Source organism: Salvia miltiorrhiza, chromosome 1 (genome assembly GCF_028751815.1).
Source record: "Salvia miltiorrhiza cultivar Shanhuang (shh) chromosome 1, IMPLAD_Smil_shh, whole genome shotgun sequence".
Lineage (NCBI taxonomy): Eukaryota > Viridiplantae > Streptophyta > Magnoliopsida > Lamiales > Lamiaceae > Salvia > Salvia miltiorrhiza.
The window spans coordinates 52,561,775-52,579,151 of NC_080387.1; the positions used below are offsets into that span (position 1 = coordinate 52,561,775).

Genomic DNA, 17,377 nt, shown 5'->3' on the forward strand with positions numbered 1-17,377 from the left:
CGACTATAGGGATCTATACGTGATAAGGGCCTCTATGTTAGGGGCTTATTTGATGCTCAACTCTTTATTAAATTGCAAATACTCATAAATGAAATGAAATATATAATTGAATTTAATTAATTAAATAGAAAATAATTATAAATAAAAATAGTATATGGAAAAACAATGGATTATTAATTTTCTCTATTCACCTAATTATTTTATCTACTAATTACACATTTTTTAATCTTCGTGCGAAAGAGCAATAAGACATTTATGATGGAAAAGAGGGAATAAAATATTAACAGCGATTGGTGCAATACTAGTTGATTTATCATTATAGAGATAGGTACAAAAAAGTTTCATTTGATGAGGCAGTGTAAAAATTGCTTTTCTAGATACACCATACAACCGCCCTAACAGAAGTAAAAAGAAAAGCAGAGATTTTACACATTTGAAGAGACAAAATATATTGACCTAGATATTCACTATGGTTTAAGAAATGCGTGAACCATATCTACTGCAGTTGCGCAATGGACTAAGGGGCCTCTGACGACCAAATCTATTCATTGATGCAATGGCGCCATTATCATCTACACGATCTCTATGCATCACCGGGTTCTGCCTCGACCAAGTGCGCAACGCCGGAGCCTGCTTTTCCCTAAATACCCCCCACAGATAATATTTGCCGTGAAATCCTACTCACACACACAGAAACAAACATGTCAAAATCTATGAAATACAATATCACAAATATAGTTATACTCATCTTCGTTGTTCACTTAATATCATTGGTTTTATGATTGTTTCTCGAAGATATATCAGACTAAGTTGGAAATTGTGACTTGAGCTATTAAATAAACAACAAAGATAAGTACAAGTCACTCCATAAGGTCAAAAGTTCGTGCTATAACTTAAGAACAACCCTATTACTTACTCCAGTGTGATAGTGGCAGTTTCGTTGAAGGAAACACCAAAAGCTCAGCATTCTTAACAATGGCTTTCAAAGCGAGTTCCTCTTCCATCATTTCATTGACGAGGTCATCATAAAACCGCTCACTTCTAAAGGAAAAGAGAGTAGAATTCCGTTACTCTTACATAAAGGTAGTGCAGTAACATATTTAATAACAAAGGAAACGATTTCAAACCTATCAAATGAAGCGCAGTATATTGATAAGACCCTTCCCCTTCAACCCAATAGATTGGAGGTTCGAGTTATCTAGAAGGTTCAGTGTGTGAATGTGATTTTATTACTTTGGTAATAACAATTTTTAAAAAATCAAACCTCTCGGATGGAAAGAAATAGAGTGCGATGTTTCCAGCACTCGATTCTGAATCTCCGAAACTTTTTGGCCAAACATGTGACCTGGGCAGCATTTCCAATTGAAGCACCGGCTTGAACTGGCATGTCTCGTCGTTTACTTTCTGGCATGCCTCAATAGACATGTGAGCCATGACGTCCTCAAGCATATCGCCTTCGTGGTTGGATATATTGAAACTTCCCCTGTGATTATGAAGAAGTTAATTCTAATAAACACATAAAATAACTTGAGGGTAATCATAGTTTATGCCCCCAGTTTTCAGCGTTTTTTAAACAATGTCAACTCACGATTTCACTTGAAAAACCCTCAGCTTCGAAAAAATTTGAATTATGTCCCGCCTTACAAAATCCGGGGACGAAATGATGAGTGACGTCACCGGGTTCTTAAGATTTAGGTTTTTATATGTAATGTTAAATTAAAGGGATAATTGCATGTTAATACACCAACTTTGATGAAAATCCATTTTTGATGCGTACTTAAAAAAGTTCAATAAAAAATACGAACTTTATTAGTTATTCAATTTTGACTCCGATTTCATCTTCCCCAAGACAAAAAATGACATAGCGTCTACGTGGCTCGCTGAAAATTATGTGGCGTCTGCATGGCATCTTATGTGGCTAACTAAAGTCAAAATTGAACAACTAATAAAGTTCGTGTATTTTATTGAACTTTTCTAAGTACGCGTCGAAAATGAATTTTGACCAAAATCGGTGTATTTACATGCAATTAACCCTAAATTAAATAATACAGATAGATTCCAAGTAGGTGAGAGGCCGGACATAAATCAAAGTTCCTCCGGAGTCGATGGTTTTTTAGGTGAAAACATAAGTTAGGGACACTTTTCTTAAAAAACGCTAAAAGTTAGGACACAAACTATGATTAACCCAGTAACTTATATGTAACTTCACCATGCATGCTTATTAATTTTCTCACCTCCAAATTGGTTGCATGACTGGTTCAGAACGAATACTGCAACCAATCACTGGTGAGATTGTTGAATCCTTTGAAAACCCATTGCGAGAATAACTATGGTTGGACGCGGGGCTTCTCCTATCTTTAGTAACTCCGGATTCTCTGCTTAGGTTGATGCTCCTTCTCTCAGTAGTCGTGTCAGAACGCGGAGTTCCTACGCCGATCCCTTCGTGTTTCTTGAGATGTTGAGCAAAGAGAGGTTTACACTCTTGGTCCTTGAGATTAGCTGGAGAAGGCATGTCGGGTTTCATCTTCTTTGAAATTCCAAAAGATCCACTGTATGATGAGAAACGAGGCGGTGCTGCAGTAGTCTCAGGATCCGATCCATGATGATGCAGGACATGACCTCTCTTCAAAGAGGCCTTACTTGCCTTCATTTCCTTGGTTGCTGTAGAATCACTAGCCAATTTAGCACGCTCGTTGAAGCCAATATTAGTGCATTCAGCATAAGGCCTACCTGAGGAGTTATCACAAGGTGTATGCTGGTCCTTTCTCATGCCAGTTGCTGCATTCGCAATGTCTCTCTGAGATGTATCAGCTGATAAGTTACAGGAAGAGCTCTGTTCACGTCTTTTGCTTGCATCTGCTGCTGAAAGAACGATAGCCTCCTCATCTATCATCCCCAAGCCCACAGCGTGACAGTCACTGTCAGGTACAGAACGTTCAACCAAGTCGATCTTTGCACACGGATCATAAGATTGAGGAGCAGGCTCCTCTCTCGTAAGTGCCACTGTACCATTTTTCTTCGTTCCCGTTCCAGTGTCACCTTGAATATGCTCTGAAGTTGTGAAATCTCTTTTTTTGTGGCGAATGGCATCATTTTTTAGGAGGGGCCGTTGGTTTTGCTCCTCAGCTTCACAATCATCACAAAGCCATCGAACAAATTCATCGAGTGACTTCGGTATGACATTAAGGCAATAGCTGGCAAACAAGAAAACTAAAGTAAATTTAACAATAATCGCATACAGGCCCCCAAACCATGATAATGTGGATTCCAAGAAGTTCCAGCTAAAACACAACAGAAGTAGACAAGCACCAAGATTAGAAATGATAAATTAATGGATGATCAAAGCAACACGATTTGTGCTTTAATACAGAACTTGTTTGGGAATAACAAAAAACCAAGAAACGAGAAAGAGTATTGGCTTCCATTTCTGATGTTTTACTGGGAAATTGAGCGAACATAGTTCCAACAGACATGTACATGTGCACCACATATTGACACATTCCAACAACCAAGGAAAATATATTAACGATCAAAGTGGAGGACAAGTTTAAACATGGTCGAGAGGGAGAATTTTGCTCTAAATACTGATAGCTATATTAGAGCTTGACATAAGAAAGTAGTGTACAGAGCATTCTTCAATAATTCATTTTTTTCTTTGGTTCATGGAGAGGGTGAAAGTTTCAATAAGGAAATAGTGGGAAAAAAGGAAAAACTTCATTATGCAACTTACCGATGCACAGCAAATTTGAGGCATTTGACACAGAACACAAATGCATTACTGAATCCTACGTCACCACACTGCAAACATACTATCTCCTGCATAAGGAATTTATGCACAAGTCCGTTATAACAGAAGCTGGTTCATATAGTTTTGTTGTTAATTAAGTTTTTCTAGCACATCCTAATTGCAGTTAGAAATTGGAAAACTGAGCTGGCTGATATTTATAGAAATCAAAATCAGTTGATTCATAACCGGCCCTCTAACAATAATTGCTCTTTTCTACATAGCCAGGATTCACATAGTCAGTTAGGATCTTCTAGCAAATAACAATAGACAAGCAGACTAACTCAAATCAGATTTGAGAAATTCTGTATAGGAGTTCAAGTATCAATTATATCGATAAAATATATCAGAAACCATGCACAGATTTCTTTTCGGCTGTTTGTGTGGTGTTATGTCTAGTGATTTTCATTTCACCTTAACGCAAATGTCATCTTTCGAGTCTACACATTCACTCAATAAGCATTACACTGCAGCATCAATGTTTCATCTGCTAATTGTCTTCAAAAAGTTTCAAAACACATATGGATACTCAATTTGCAGTAAATGTCAGCCAGAATTCAGGTTAACAATCAATGTGGAATTCAAGCTTACGAGGTAAATAATGCAAAGAAAAGATCCGTTCACAACAATTGAATTATCAATCTATAAGATCATTTGCAGATAAACTAACTTAAAAACTCCAAGTAAGACATGGATTACATAACAGAGACACGACAATGTACACGAGCAACACATCCATACCGGGGTAGAGGAACGTATAATCATGTTTCCATACGAAGGGTATCAACAGCGGTCTACATCAACTATGGTTGCATCCTCGACAGTACCTCACTCATTGACATTTCTTTCAATCTGAAGAAAGGTAAAACAAATGCAAAAGCTTAATCATCTAGCATTAGGCATAGGTAATCACAGAAGCACATGAATTATAATTGCAATCACAAGTGGTAGCTTATGTCAACTATTTGTCAAGAAATATCCAATCAAATGTTAGCCAAAACATGGAGGCTCCACCACCACAACTTTGAGAAAGTTGTTTGCCACCACCACAACTTTGCCACCACCAAAGAGGAAAGTGCAGCCCCATTAACTTTGAGAAAGTTGGGATGTGAGGTGGAATAACTTTGAGAAAGTTGGAATGTGAGGTGGAATCAACAAATGGAGGCTATAAATATGTGCATTGTGAAAGAAGTGTTAGAGAGTGAGAAAATATAGTGAGAGAAAACTTCAGTGTGGAAGTTAAACACGAGTGATAAAAGTGAGTCGAGAGATAGCCTCTCTAGTTTGTAAAGTCCAATTGCCACTAGAATTGAATGTTGCCCAGTAGAAATTTGTATCCCCAAAACAAAACCAATAATGTGTTTGGTTTAAATAATAAAACTACAGAGATAACCAGAAGCATAACACATTTACATTTCACAAAATCCCTAAAAATATGGAGGCAGAAAATAGTAAGAAATTTGAATTTCATCACACACAAAAGGGGAACACGAAAAACATGAAGGAATTAACTATCGTGATAACAGTTCGAATGCTGAACTGAAACTTGAAATCGAAAAGGGCGAATGCAGAAAGCAGCTCTTGTCACTGTCGCGTAGTGTATTACAAAAAGACAAGGTTTTTGCAGAGTTTGATGGGAAAGAATTATGGGGAAGGAGACGAACAAAACGGAAAACTCAAGCTTCGCAACGTCATCACAGAAGAAGAAATACGGGCAGCTGGAATTTATTGCAGAAAATCTCTACCATTAAACCTCTGCGCGCGATTTCCAGCTTTTCACTGTTGCCATTTTGAACAACAGGTGTGGCTCCGTCCCAAAATTAAAACATTTTCATTTTTGTTAATAAATAAAACTAAAAAAAGAAAAAAAGACAAAAAAAAATGTTACTCCAAGACGTAATAATAATAATTGCCTAAATATATATAATAGCAGTAATTAATGAGTAGAAGGGTTGTACTACACTTAATGACGATGATCGATCGAGACACCCTTATATTAATAAGGGGATAATATAATCTAGCTCTAAGTGACCTTATATTGCAAAATTGATATACTTAAGAGTGTACAACAAACTTTTGCTCTTCACAGACTTTGAATTTTCTAAGTAAATTTCATAGTATGGGTGTGTTGTTTCTAGCTTTCATTAGTCACGACTCACTACTTACTAGGTTCACTTTGTTGAGTTTGTCTTCCACTTTGATGTGGGCCCCAAACCTTTTGACATTTGAGCCACAACTTTTTGACTATTAGTTGTGCAGATTAATTGAAGTTCAACAATTGCAACTTCAACAATTGCTGCTGCTCATTTTTCAACAATCGGCAGCTCAATTTTGCCTATAAATTGAGCTCATTCTGCAGAAGGAAAGATGTGCAGAAGAGAAAAGAAAAGTGAGGCAACAAGAGAGAGTTTGGTGAGTGCTTTTTTGAGAGAAGAAAATTGTGAGGAAAAATCATAGGATTTTTTTTCATCTCTCTTAAAATAGTAGCTCAGTCCTCTTGTGTTTTCCAAGTTATTAAACTTGAGATTTGTGTTTTCCCTATTTTGTGTAGGGAGAACTTTTTGTAAGCCTACTATATACATAGTGGAAGTTTTCTAGACTACGGTCTCGTGGTTTTTCCCAATTTGGGTTTTCCACGTAAAATTCTTGTCTCATATTTTCTTATATTTTGCACCAAATATTTTTCTTGGTTTGGATCCCATTTTGTAATCCAGCAAGAAGGAAAAGAATTATCCTGGTTCCGCTGTGCAAGTGTCATTTATTTTGACACTCGTGAATATTTTATTCACCACTTTTCCCAACAAGTGGTATCAGAGCCACCTTGGATCTGAGGCGGATTAAAAATGGAGGAATCGTCGTCGCTTGGTGGTATGTTCAAATTGAACGGATCAAATTACTCAATTTGGAAGCCAAGCATGTTGGATCTTCTCTATTGTAAGGATCTCTATTTGCCCTTACATGGAGATGATGCCAAACCAAAGGATATGAGTGATGATGAATGGCTCATCATGCACAGAAAAACAGTTGGTTACGTCCGGCGCTTCATTGAACACAGTATTTTTCATCATTTTGCTAATGAGGAAAAAGCTGACGTTCTTTGGAAGAAAATGGAAGCTATGTTTGAAAGGAAAAATGCTTTAAACAAAGCTTCCATCATCAGAAAAATCGTTCGCTTGCGATATGCGGAGGGTGCCAACATGACGGAGCACCTCAATGCATACCAGGGTCTTATCAACCAATCCACCAACATGAAGATTTCTCTTGATGATGAAGTCGTAGCTTTATTGCTACTTAGTTCGTTGCCGGACAGTTGGGACACTCTTGTAGTGTCAATCAGCAACTCGGCTCCAGGTGGAGCACTGACCTTGCAGATGGTCAAAGATTGTCTTCTTAATGAAGAATCCAGAAGAAAAGATCAAGAACGTTCTTCTGAGACAAAGGCGATGATTGCTGAAAACGGAGATCGAGGGAGAAGTAAAAGTAAAGGCTCTCAATACTCGAGAGATAAATCCAGGGGGAAGTCTAAACCCAGAAAAGACTTCAAATGCCATTATTGCGGTGGTCCAAACCACTATGAGAGAGACTGCAGAAAGAAGAAAAGAGATCAAGCGCGTGGAAATAATGAAAAAGCTGAGAATGACACAACAGCAGTTGCAACTGATGGCGATGTTGTCGTAGTTTGCGATGATGCTCTTGTGAGTTCGTCATGCCAACAAACAGACTAGATCGTTGATTCGGGTGCATCATATCACATTACACCACATCGTGATATGTTTGCATCCTACACCGGTGGCAGCTTTGGCAAAGTCAGAATGGCCAATCACGGTGTGACAGAAGTTGCTGGTATAGGAGACATTGTCCTGCTTACTAACACTGGATGTAAGCTTATCTTAAAAGATGTCCGACATGTTCCTGATATCAGACTCAATATTATTTCCACTGGCAAGCTCGACGATGATGGTTACATCAACCATTTCGGCGAAGGAAAATGGAAGCTAATCAAAGGCTCTCTAATTGCAGCAAATGGTAGAAAGCAAAATTCTCTCTACATGATGCATGCAACGTTGTCCAATGGAGAGGTGAATGCAGTCGTCAAAAATTCCTCCATTGAGATATGGCATAAGAGGCTTGGGCATCTGAGCCAGAAAGGTCTGGAGATCTTGGCTAGAAGAAGCCTCATCCCTGAGGTAAAAGGAATGCACTTGAAAACCTGTGTTGATTGTTTGGCCGAAAAACAACACAGAGTTGCATTCAAGAGCTTCTCTCCCTCAAGAAGAGCTCAACCTCTTGATTTGGTGCACACAGATTTGTGCTACATGAAAGACAGAACTCTTGGTGGCGCACTATATTTCGTCACTTTCATTGACGATTTTTCGAGGAAAGTCTGGCGTTTTGCTTTGAAAACCAAAGACCAAACGTTGGAGGTCTTTAAGAATTTTCAAGCAAAAGTCGAGAGACAAACAGGAAGGAAACTGAAGTGTGTTCGTGCAGATAACGGCGGTGAGTACCAAGGCCCGTTTGAGCAACACTGCAGGAACCATGGTATCAAGCTTGAGAAAAGCGTCCCAAAGACCCCACAACATAATGGCGTGGCAGAAAGGATGAACAGAACAATTTGTGAGAGAATCAAATGCATGCTGTCGCACTCCAAACTGCCAAAATCCTTTTGGGGTGAAGCTATGAGGACCGCAGTTGACTTGATCAACCTTTCTCCATCAACTCCTCTAGGTGGTGACATTCCAGATAGAGTTTGGTCAGGGAAAGACGTGTCTTACAAACACTTGAGAGTGTTTGGCTGCAGGGCTTTTGTTCACATTCCAAAAGATGAGAGATCCAAGCTTGATGATAAAACCAAACCATGTATCTTCTTGGGATACGCTCATGAAGAGTTTGGTTATAGATTATGGGACCCAGTTAACAGGAAAGTCATCAGAAGCAGGGATGTTGTATTCCTTGAAGATCAAGTTCCTGATGATGCGAAGGAAAAGCCTGAATCTAATTCAGAAGTTCCTGTCAACTTAGATCCAGTTCCTTCACCAACACTCCAGAATTACGGGGGAGATACCCAATCGGAGCATGGTGATCCGGTTGATGATGAAGCAGGTGACGATCAGACTCCACCTGTACAAGATGATGTCCCTCCAGTCAGAAGGTCTACCAGAGAAAGACAACCTTCTACCAGATATAGCCCACATGAGTATGTAATGCTCACTGATGGAGGAGAGCCACAGAGTTTTGTAGAAGCCATGGCGCATGACCAAAAGGAGAAGTGGTTAGAAGCCATGAAGGAGGAGATGAACTCCTTAGTTGAAAATCACACCTATGACTTAGTGAAGTTGCCAGCCGGCAAGAGATCGCTGAAAAAGAAGTGGGTCTACAGATTAAAGGCTGAGGAGAATAGCTCACAACCAAGGTACAAGGCGAGACTGGTTGTGAAGGGTTTCAGTCAGAAAAAGGGTGTTGATTTTGAAGAGATTTTCTCACCAGTGGTGAAGATGTCTTCAATCAGAGTGGTGCTCGCGATTGCTACCAGTTTGGACCTGGAGATCGAGCAACTTGATGTGAAGACTGCATTTCTGCATGGAGATTTAGACAAAGAAATCTACATGGACCAGCCTGAAGGTTTCAAAGTCAAAGGAAAAGATAACCTTGTATGCAGGTTGAAGAAGAGCTTGTACGGCCTGAAACAAGCTCCCAGACTATGGTACATGAAGTTTGAGTCCTTCATGTCAACCCATGGCTACAACAAGACCACCTCAGATCACTGTGTTTTCTTCAAGAAGTTCACAGGAGGTGAATTTATCATATTGTCAGTCTACGTTGACGATATGTTAATTGTAGGCCATGATGCCAGCAAGATTGATAAGCTGAAGAAAGAGCTAAGCAAGTCTTTTGCGATGAAAGACTTAGGCGCGGCTAAGCAGATCCTTGGAATGAAGATCTTCAGGGATAGGAAGAGCAAGGAGCTCTGGTTATCTCAAGAACAATATATTGAGAAAGTTCTTGAAAGATTTAGAATGAGCAAGTCGAAGCCAGTCGCCACTCCACTTGCGGGTCATATGAAGCTAAGTTCAGCACAATGCCCGACAAGTGAGACAGAAAAGGAAGAACTGCAAAAGATTCCATATGCTTCTGCGGTGGGGAGTCTAATGTATGCTATGATATGCACTAGACCTGACGTCGCTCACGCAGTTGGTGTGGTTAGTCGATTTCTCTCAAACCCAGGAAAAGAGCATTGGACAGCAGTGAAATGGATATTTCGGTACCTGAGAGGTACTTCTAAACTTTGTCTGAAGTTTGGTGATAACCATATTCTACTTGAAGGATATGTGGATGCAGACATGGCTGGTGACATAGATTCCAGGAAATCCACATCTGGATACCTGATGAGACTTGCAGGGGGAGCTATCTCGTGACAATCGAAACTTCAAAAATGCGTGGCATTATCCACAACGGAAGCTGAGTACATTGCTGTGACGGAAGCTTGCAAAGAGGTGTTGTGGTTGAAGAAGTTTCTACAAGAGTTGGGCTTGAAGCAAGAGAAGTATGTGCTTTACTGCGACAGTCAAAGTGCAATTCACTTGAGTAAGAATTCGAGTTTTCACTCGAGAACGAAACATATTGATGTGAGATATCACTGGATTCGAGATGTACGTGAAAGAAAACTAATGCAGCTCGAGAATATCCACACCGATGAGAATGGTGCAGATATGTTTACCAAGTCCTTACCCCGAGATAAGTTTGAGATCTGCAAACGTGAAGCAGGTCTAGTTGAATCCCCACATCAAGTGGAGGGGGAGAATTGTTGAGTTTGTCTTCCACTTTGATGTGGGCCCCAAACCTTTTGACATTTGAGCCACAACTTTTTGACTATTAGTTGTGCAGATTAATTGAAGTTCAACAATTGCAGCTTCAACAATTGCTGCTGCTCATTTTTCAACAATCGGCAGCTCAATTTTGCCTATAAATTGAGCTCATTCTGCAGAAGGAAAGATGTGCAGAAGAGAAAAGAAAAGTGAGGCAACAAGAGAGAGTTTGGTGAGTGCTTTTTTGAGAGAAGAAAATTGTGAGGAAAAATCATAGGATTTTTTTTCATCTCTCTTAAAATAGTAGCTCAGTCCTCTTGTGTTTTCCAAGTTATTAAACTTGAGATTTGTGTTTCCCCTATTTTGTGTAGGGAGAATTTTTTGTAAGCCTACTATATACATAGTGGAAGTTTTCTAGACTACGGTCTCGTGGTTTTTCCCAATTTAGGTTTTCCACGTAAAATTCTTGTCTCATATTTTCTTATATTTTGCACCAAATATTTTTCTTGGTTTGAATCCCATTTTGTAATCCAGCAAGATGGAAAAGAATTATCCTGGTTCCGCTGTGCAAGTGTCATTTATTTTGACACTCGTGAATATTTTATTCACCACTTTTCCCAACACACTTTTAGGTATAGGCTTCACTAGTCATGTTTTATAATTTCTACACGTAGCCTATAGGTTTGTAGATATATGTTTGCATTTTATATATATATATATATATATATATATATATTTTTTATTATAGCTTAATATATATATATATATAAATAATTTTTAAATGTGAGGTTGTAGACTCTTGAAATTTAAAAGAATAATTTTAAATGTGAGGTTGTTATAAAATATGAATATAATATATATATATATATATATATATATATATATATATATATATATATATGGTGTGGTTCTAGAGAGAACTACATTATTTGTGAGAACGGGAGATCCATCAAATCTAATGCATTCACTGTAAAAATTAATGCATTCGCTGTTAAAATTAATGCACTCAAAAAAATAAAAAAAAATTGCTCCCTTCAGGATTCGAACCCAGGATCTGCATTCATCCAACAAGATGATGTATCCACCGTAGATCTTGATGGATGAATGCAGATCCTGGGTTCGAATCCTGAAGAAAGCATTTTTTTTAAATTTTTTTAGTGCATTAATTTTAACAGCGAATGCATTAATTTTTACAGTGGATGCATTAGATTTGATGGTTCTCCCGTTCTCACAAATAATGTAGTTCTCTCTAGAACCACACCCTATATATATATATATATATATATATATATATATATATAAGGCATGTTGATTAGTTCGAATTCGATTACCCAAATCGAAAATTTCGATTACCCGAAATCGTTTTTTGCCTATTTTCAATCCGTTCTCGAACTTATTTAAATGTTCGGTTACCAAATAATCGATTTGATTACCTGGGTAACCTAACACCCATTTAAAAAAAAATCACATAAATAACTTAATGGAGGAATTGAACTTAAGTCTTCAACAAATACACAAAGCAACTTATCCGCTAAACCAAAACTCATTCTTGTTTTTTTAATGCAACATAATTTTATGTTAATTTGATATCCAAAAAATCTCGTTCACAATAAATTTGTCACAATTTTTGTTTTGGTCCGTTCACAAAAAAATTTAGCATTTTTTTTATAAATTAACAGTATTAAATAAAGAAATTTAAAGGCCTTTGGTCTTAGGCATTAATCCTTATCGCTTGGTCAACACATGCACACATTTTCACTCACATTTAAAGTGGGACCGTCACTCCACTAACAACTTTCCTCACATTTTATTAAAATTCGTGTCATCCAAAATATGACAAATATATTGTGGACTGAGGGAGTAATAATTATAATTAATATATATATATATATATATATATATTGAATTATTAATTAAATAAAATCGGTTATTTGGTTAATTCGAATTGGTTATTGGGTTAACCAATACCCGAAATTTTTGAAAATTTAATAACTGAAACCGATTCCGATAACCGAAAAAATTGATTATTGTATAACCAAATTCGAGTGGTTCAATTCGATTATCAGATTATCCAATACATGATGTCTGTTTAGACGGTCCTAACTATAACGATCAAAAAGATGGAAACCATGATAAATAAAATTCTATATTTTTACCGAAAATAAGGTATCTTTTGGATTGTCGATCTCATGTTAAAAAGTAAATCTTAAATTTCTTCAAATTTCACTAAATATTATAGAAAATAATCTACTTATTTTAAGAAATCAGGATGCTACATTAAATGGACTTAATAGAAAATGAAAGAGGCGAGAGAATTGTTTAAATTTTAATCTTTAAACAAATACTCTCTTCAACAAATAAAAAAGTACTATCACATTTTCTATTTTCGTCTGTTCCATAAGAAAGTATCACTTTCATTTTGGGACATGACTCCACTTTTCTTTTTAATCACAATCACCCAATTTTACATAACCTCACAATCAATTCAACTACAAGCAGTCATTTTCAATTAACACATTATCTACCAATCTTTTCTCGAAACATCGTGTCATCTCATATGTGATATTTTTTTATGGGACGGGGTATAACTTTTATATTTTATATCTATTATTTACATAAAATATATCGAATTAAAGCTCTTGTGGTAATCATTAATTTGATATATATATCAAATATTTTATAATTGACAAAATTTCACAATTTAAAATATATATATATATATATATATATATATATATAAATAAAATAAATAAAGAAAAAGGAAATAAAAAGAAAAATATATTATACAGATAACTTTCAATTTTACTATCATCACAAAAGTCACTCAATTTTGAAATTAATTTTAAATTTAAAATCATATTTTTAATATATTATATTCGTCCATTAAAATATTGTTTCCATGTCTGTTTATGTACGTTGCAATTGTCGCATTAATTGATTTTTCAAAGCAACATTTTACATGCATCCAGTGGTCGCTAGGAGTTTAGAAACCTTAAAATTTTGAAGATGTTGATAGCATAATAACTCGGTAACGTTATATCTAAAACACAAATGTGTAAATCATGTATACAATTTTAGAGCAATAGTATATTTTCAAAGAGAGATCGAAAATGCGTCTCTTGGTGTTGTTTTATTTTGGAGACAATTGCTTAAATTTATATACAATATGAGAAAACATCAATTTAGAAGCAACACACTCAAATCTTTTTTTTGGGGGGAGGGAGAGCGGTGGCCGGGGGTTGATCCCTGAACCCCACTGTTCGTCGATAGAAGTTCGCACCGCTTGGTATCCATTTAGGGACAACAACACATTCAAATCTATGTATTGCAATATATTTAGTAGCAAAAAATAGTACTATCATTCATTCATGGAGTAATAAATGATTAGATTACGGGTTAATTGAATCAAAATATCACTTAACCATTTGTAACACTAGACGCTTGGAAGAGAGCCAACAACACTTATCCCCTGCACCAACCCATCTTTTATATTTAATATTTCATGTGTCCCAGTTTTAGTATTCATATTTTTTTTTATCTTCTCATATTTTGATATCCATTTTTATTTTTAGTAAAAGTAGATGGAGCCTTTACTCCACTTTAATTATTTTAACACTCACATAAAAGGTGGAACACTTATTCCACTCACAACACATCCAACCACTTTATTGAAACCAGCGCCACTCTCAAATGGATACTAAAAGCTGGGACAGAGGAAGCATAATATAAAATTAATTTATAGAAACTTAAAATTTTATAGGCAATTTAATATGTTTTAAAATAAAATAATATTTTTATGTATTTTAAATTATTATTCAGTTAATCGGTATTAATCGATCGATTACCGGTTAAACTGATTGATCGAATTTCAGTTAAATTTATAATCGATAACCAAACCGAACCTGTAAATTACAACTATCGGTTAATTTATTAACCAAAATTTTGGTTCGATCACAATTATAACTGAAAAATCGAACTCAATTTATCAACCTTATTCATCCATGGACAATGACCAAGATACACCACTACAATGTGTGTATGTTGACTTAACGGTAAAGTGATTAATACATTAGGTTTAAAGATTTTGAGTCTGAATCCATCGTAATGATCATTAAATTTACGTATGTAAATGTATATAAAAGAGGGTTAAGTAGCAAATACAACCCTAACGTTTATAGCAAAAAGCTAATAGGTTTTTTAAAGTTATGTTTTGTTCAATTAGGTCCCTAACGTTTACAAATTGGGACTAATAAGTCCTTAACATTCACAAATTGGATCAAATAAGTTTCAATAAGTCTCTCTGTGTGACTCTAACGGCTATGAATGTTAGAGACCTATTTGCCCCAATTTATGAACATTAGGAACCAATTAATTTAATTTTCAGTGTAAACGTTAGGGATGCGGGTTTTTTTACTTAATCATTATTTTTTCTTTTTCTAAATTCTTAATTTCATATTATATTTTTTCTATAATTTTATGATTAAATTGTTAATGTGTGCATTTATTCAAGATAATTTATGTATAAGTGATTATATTACAATATCATATAATTATATAATATGATTAGTGATTCAGGTTCTCTCTTTTATTTAAGATCTTACGAGGCATCTCCTATATCCTCTATTCATATTTATTTAAAATTTCTCATATTGTGCATTTTCAATTAATATATTTTTTAAAAATATTAACCACATCAAATTTTTAGTGGTCATCACCGCCTAAAGATCCTATATAATACTCCAGTCATCCCAACTTTTAGTATCCATTTGAGAGTGACACGTGTTTTAATAAAGTTGTTGGGTTTGTTGTGACTTGTGAGTGAAATAATGGCCTCTCACCTTTTATGTGAGTATGTTAAAATAATTAAAGTGAAGTAAGATCCCACCTACTTTTACTAAAGGTTTAAGTACGTACCAATTCCCCCCCTCCCTCGCCCAAATACCCCGCCACTTAACAGTGCTTAACACCATCTGAACTAAATTTTATTTTTTGTTTTTGTTTTAATTAAGGTGGAAACAAAGCCACAACTGAGAGCACCATTGACGGAAACAAAGCCATCGGCATCGTCGAAAGATTTGCGAAACGCCCTCTGTGCACGCCGGAATTCCCCATTGACGGAAATTGCCACAATGATTTACCATTCGTTAAATGATTGCCGCTAGGATTAATCGCATTCACCACGATAAAACTGGTCGTAGAAATCTGCCCCTGCGACGCCGGAATCGAACTCAAACTCGACTGCAGCATGTAGTTTTCAGCCAGATCTCCTTCCGCTCGCCGCCTCTGACTCGCGAAGCTCCTTCTTGGCACGATGCATCACGACGCTCGAATTCAAAAAACCTAATAGCATATTACTTTCGCTGAAACTCAATTGAGCGGCGGCGCCGCCGCAAAACCCTGGTTGAAGTAGCCGAGGCTCCTGAAATGCGACGACGCGGAGAGCAATGAGCTGGAGCTCCGGAGAGAGGCAAAATTCGAGGGGATGGTGTCGGTGCCGGTGGCGACGACCATAGCCGGCTCTGCCTGGTGCAACAGCCACTCGATCGTCTCGCCGTCGGATTTGTGCCCTAATTCCCGCGCGCGTCAGCTGGAAGACGCAGGCGGCGCAGGTCGCCGGCATCCGGATCCCCCAGCTGCGATCGTCGACCTTGTTGTGCCTGTCCTTGGTAGAAGGCCGCTTCGGCGGCGACTTCCTGCTCGCCTCCAGGAAAGAGATGAAAAAAGAAGATAAGGGAAGATGATTGAGTACAAGCTTAATTAAAAACAATATATATATATATATAGGGAGAGGTTCAAGAAAGAACCATAAATAAAAAAAGAACGGAGAACCTTCAGCCATTCGATTATCAAGATCTACGGTGGATGTATCATCTTGTTGGATGAATGCAGATCCTGGGTTCGAATCCTAAAGGGAGCAATTTTTTTTATTTTTTTGAGTGCATTAATTTTAACAGTGAATGTATTAAGTTTTACAGTGAATGCATTAGATTTGATGGTTCTCACGTTCTCACAAATAATGTAGTTCTCTCTAGAACCACACCCTATATTATATATATATATATATATATATATATATATATATATATAGTAAACAACGTTAAGTGGCAGGGGGTATTTGATCCCGTTTTGTCACGTTGAGATAGTAAACAACGTTGACCTTGAGTATAGGGTTCTATAGGCGATAGGGGTGCCAATGTCGGGGGGAGGGGGAATTGGTACTTCACCTTTATTTACAAATACTTCTAAAAAAAACCTTTATTTACAAATAGAAATTGATACCAAAATGTGAGACGACCAAAAAAGGAAAGTTGGATACTAAAAATCGGGACGAAGAAAGTAATATATATTACAAATAATATAAAAATGTAATTTAATCCTCTATCCTACATAACGTCGCCATATTTTTTTGTTCTTATTTATCTAAATTCTCAATTTAATTTTTTTATATTTTAGATATATTTAAATAAAAATCTTGATTAAGAAAATTATAAATTACTATATGTTAGGAAAAATTGTGTAACTTCAGTGTTTATTTAGATCGATACAAATAGGTATAAATTAAAAGACATAAATTAATTTTTTTTTAAAGAATGATTAAGTAACAAAAACATACACCTAACGTTTACATTGAGAAGCAATAAAATCCCTAACGTTCACAAATTGAGACAAATAGGTACCTAACATTCACAGCCGTTGAACAAAGTGATTTATTTATCTCAATTTATGAACGTTAAGGACCTATATATACCCTAATTTGTAAACGTTAGTGACATAATTACACAAAATG

The 17,377-nt window shown here is 36.4% G+C and overlaps 1 protein-coding gene across 8 annotated transcripts; it reads right to left on the reverse strand.

Moving 5' to 3' along the window:
- Positions 1 to 252: 252 nt before the first annotated feature.
- LOC130992411 (uncharacterized) lies at positions 253 to 5,806 on the reverse strand. 8 transcript variants are annotated; one of them, XM_057917067.1, is made up of 8 exons: positions 5,530 to 5,806; positions 4,526 to 4,636; positions 3,731 to 3,816; positions 2,731 to 3,194; positions 2,235 to 2,661; positions 1,265 to 1,483; positions 917 to 1,041; positions 253 to 677 (listed from the first exon to the last, which is right to left on the reverse strand). In XM_057917067.1, the coding sequence occupies exons 2-8, from the start codon at positions 4,547 to 4,549 to the stop codon at positions 475 to 477; spliced, it is 1,548 nt and encodes a 515-aa protein (XP_057773050.1). In that variant the 5' UTR covers positions 4,550 to 4,636; positions 5,530 to 5,806; the 3' UTR covers positions 253 to 474. The 8 variants fall into 8 exon arrangements, with proteins under 8 accessions (XP_057773050.1, XP_057773068.1, XP_057773034.1 ...); XM_057917085.1 differs by having other exon boundaries at positions 917 to 1,038; positions 5,530 to 5,682; XM_057917051.1 differs by having other exon boundaries at positions 5,449 to 5,595.
- Positions 5,807 to 17,377: the final 11,571 nt, after the last annotated feature.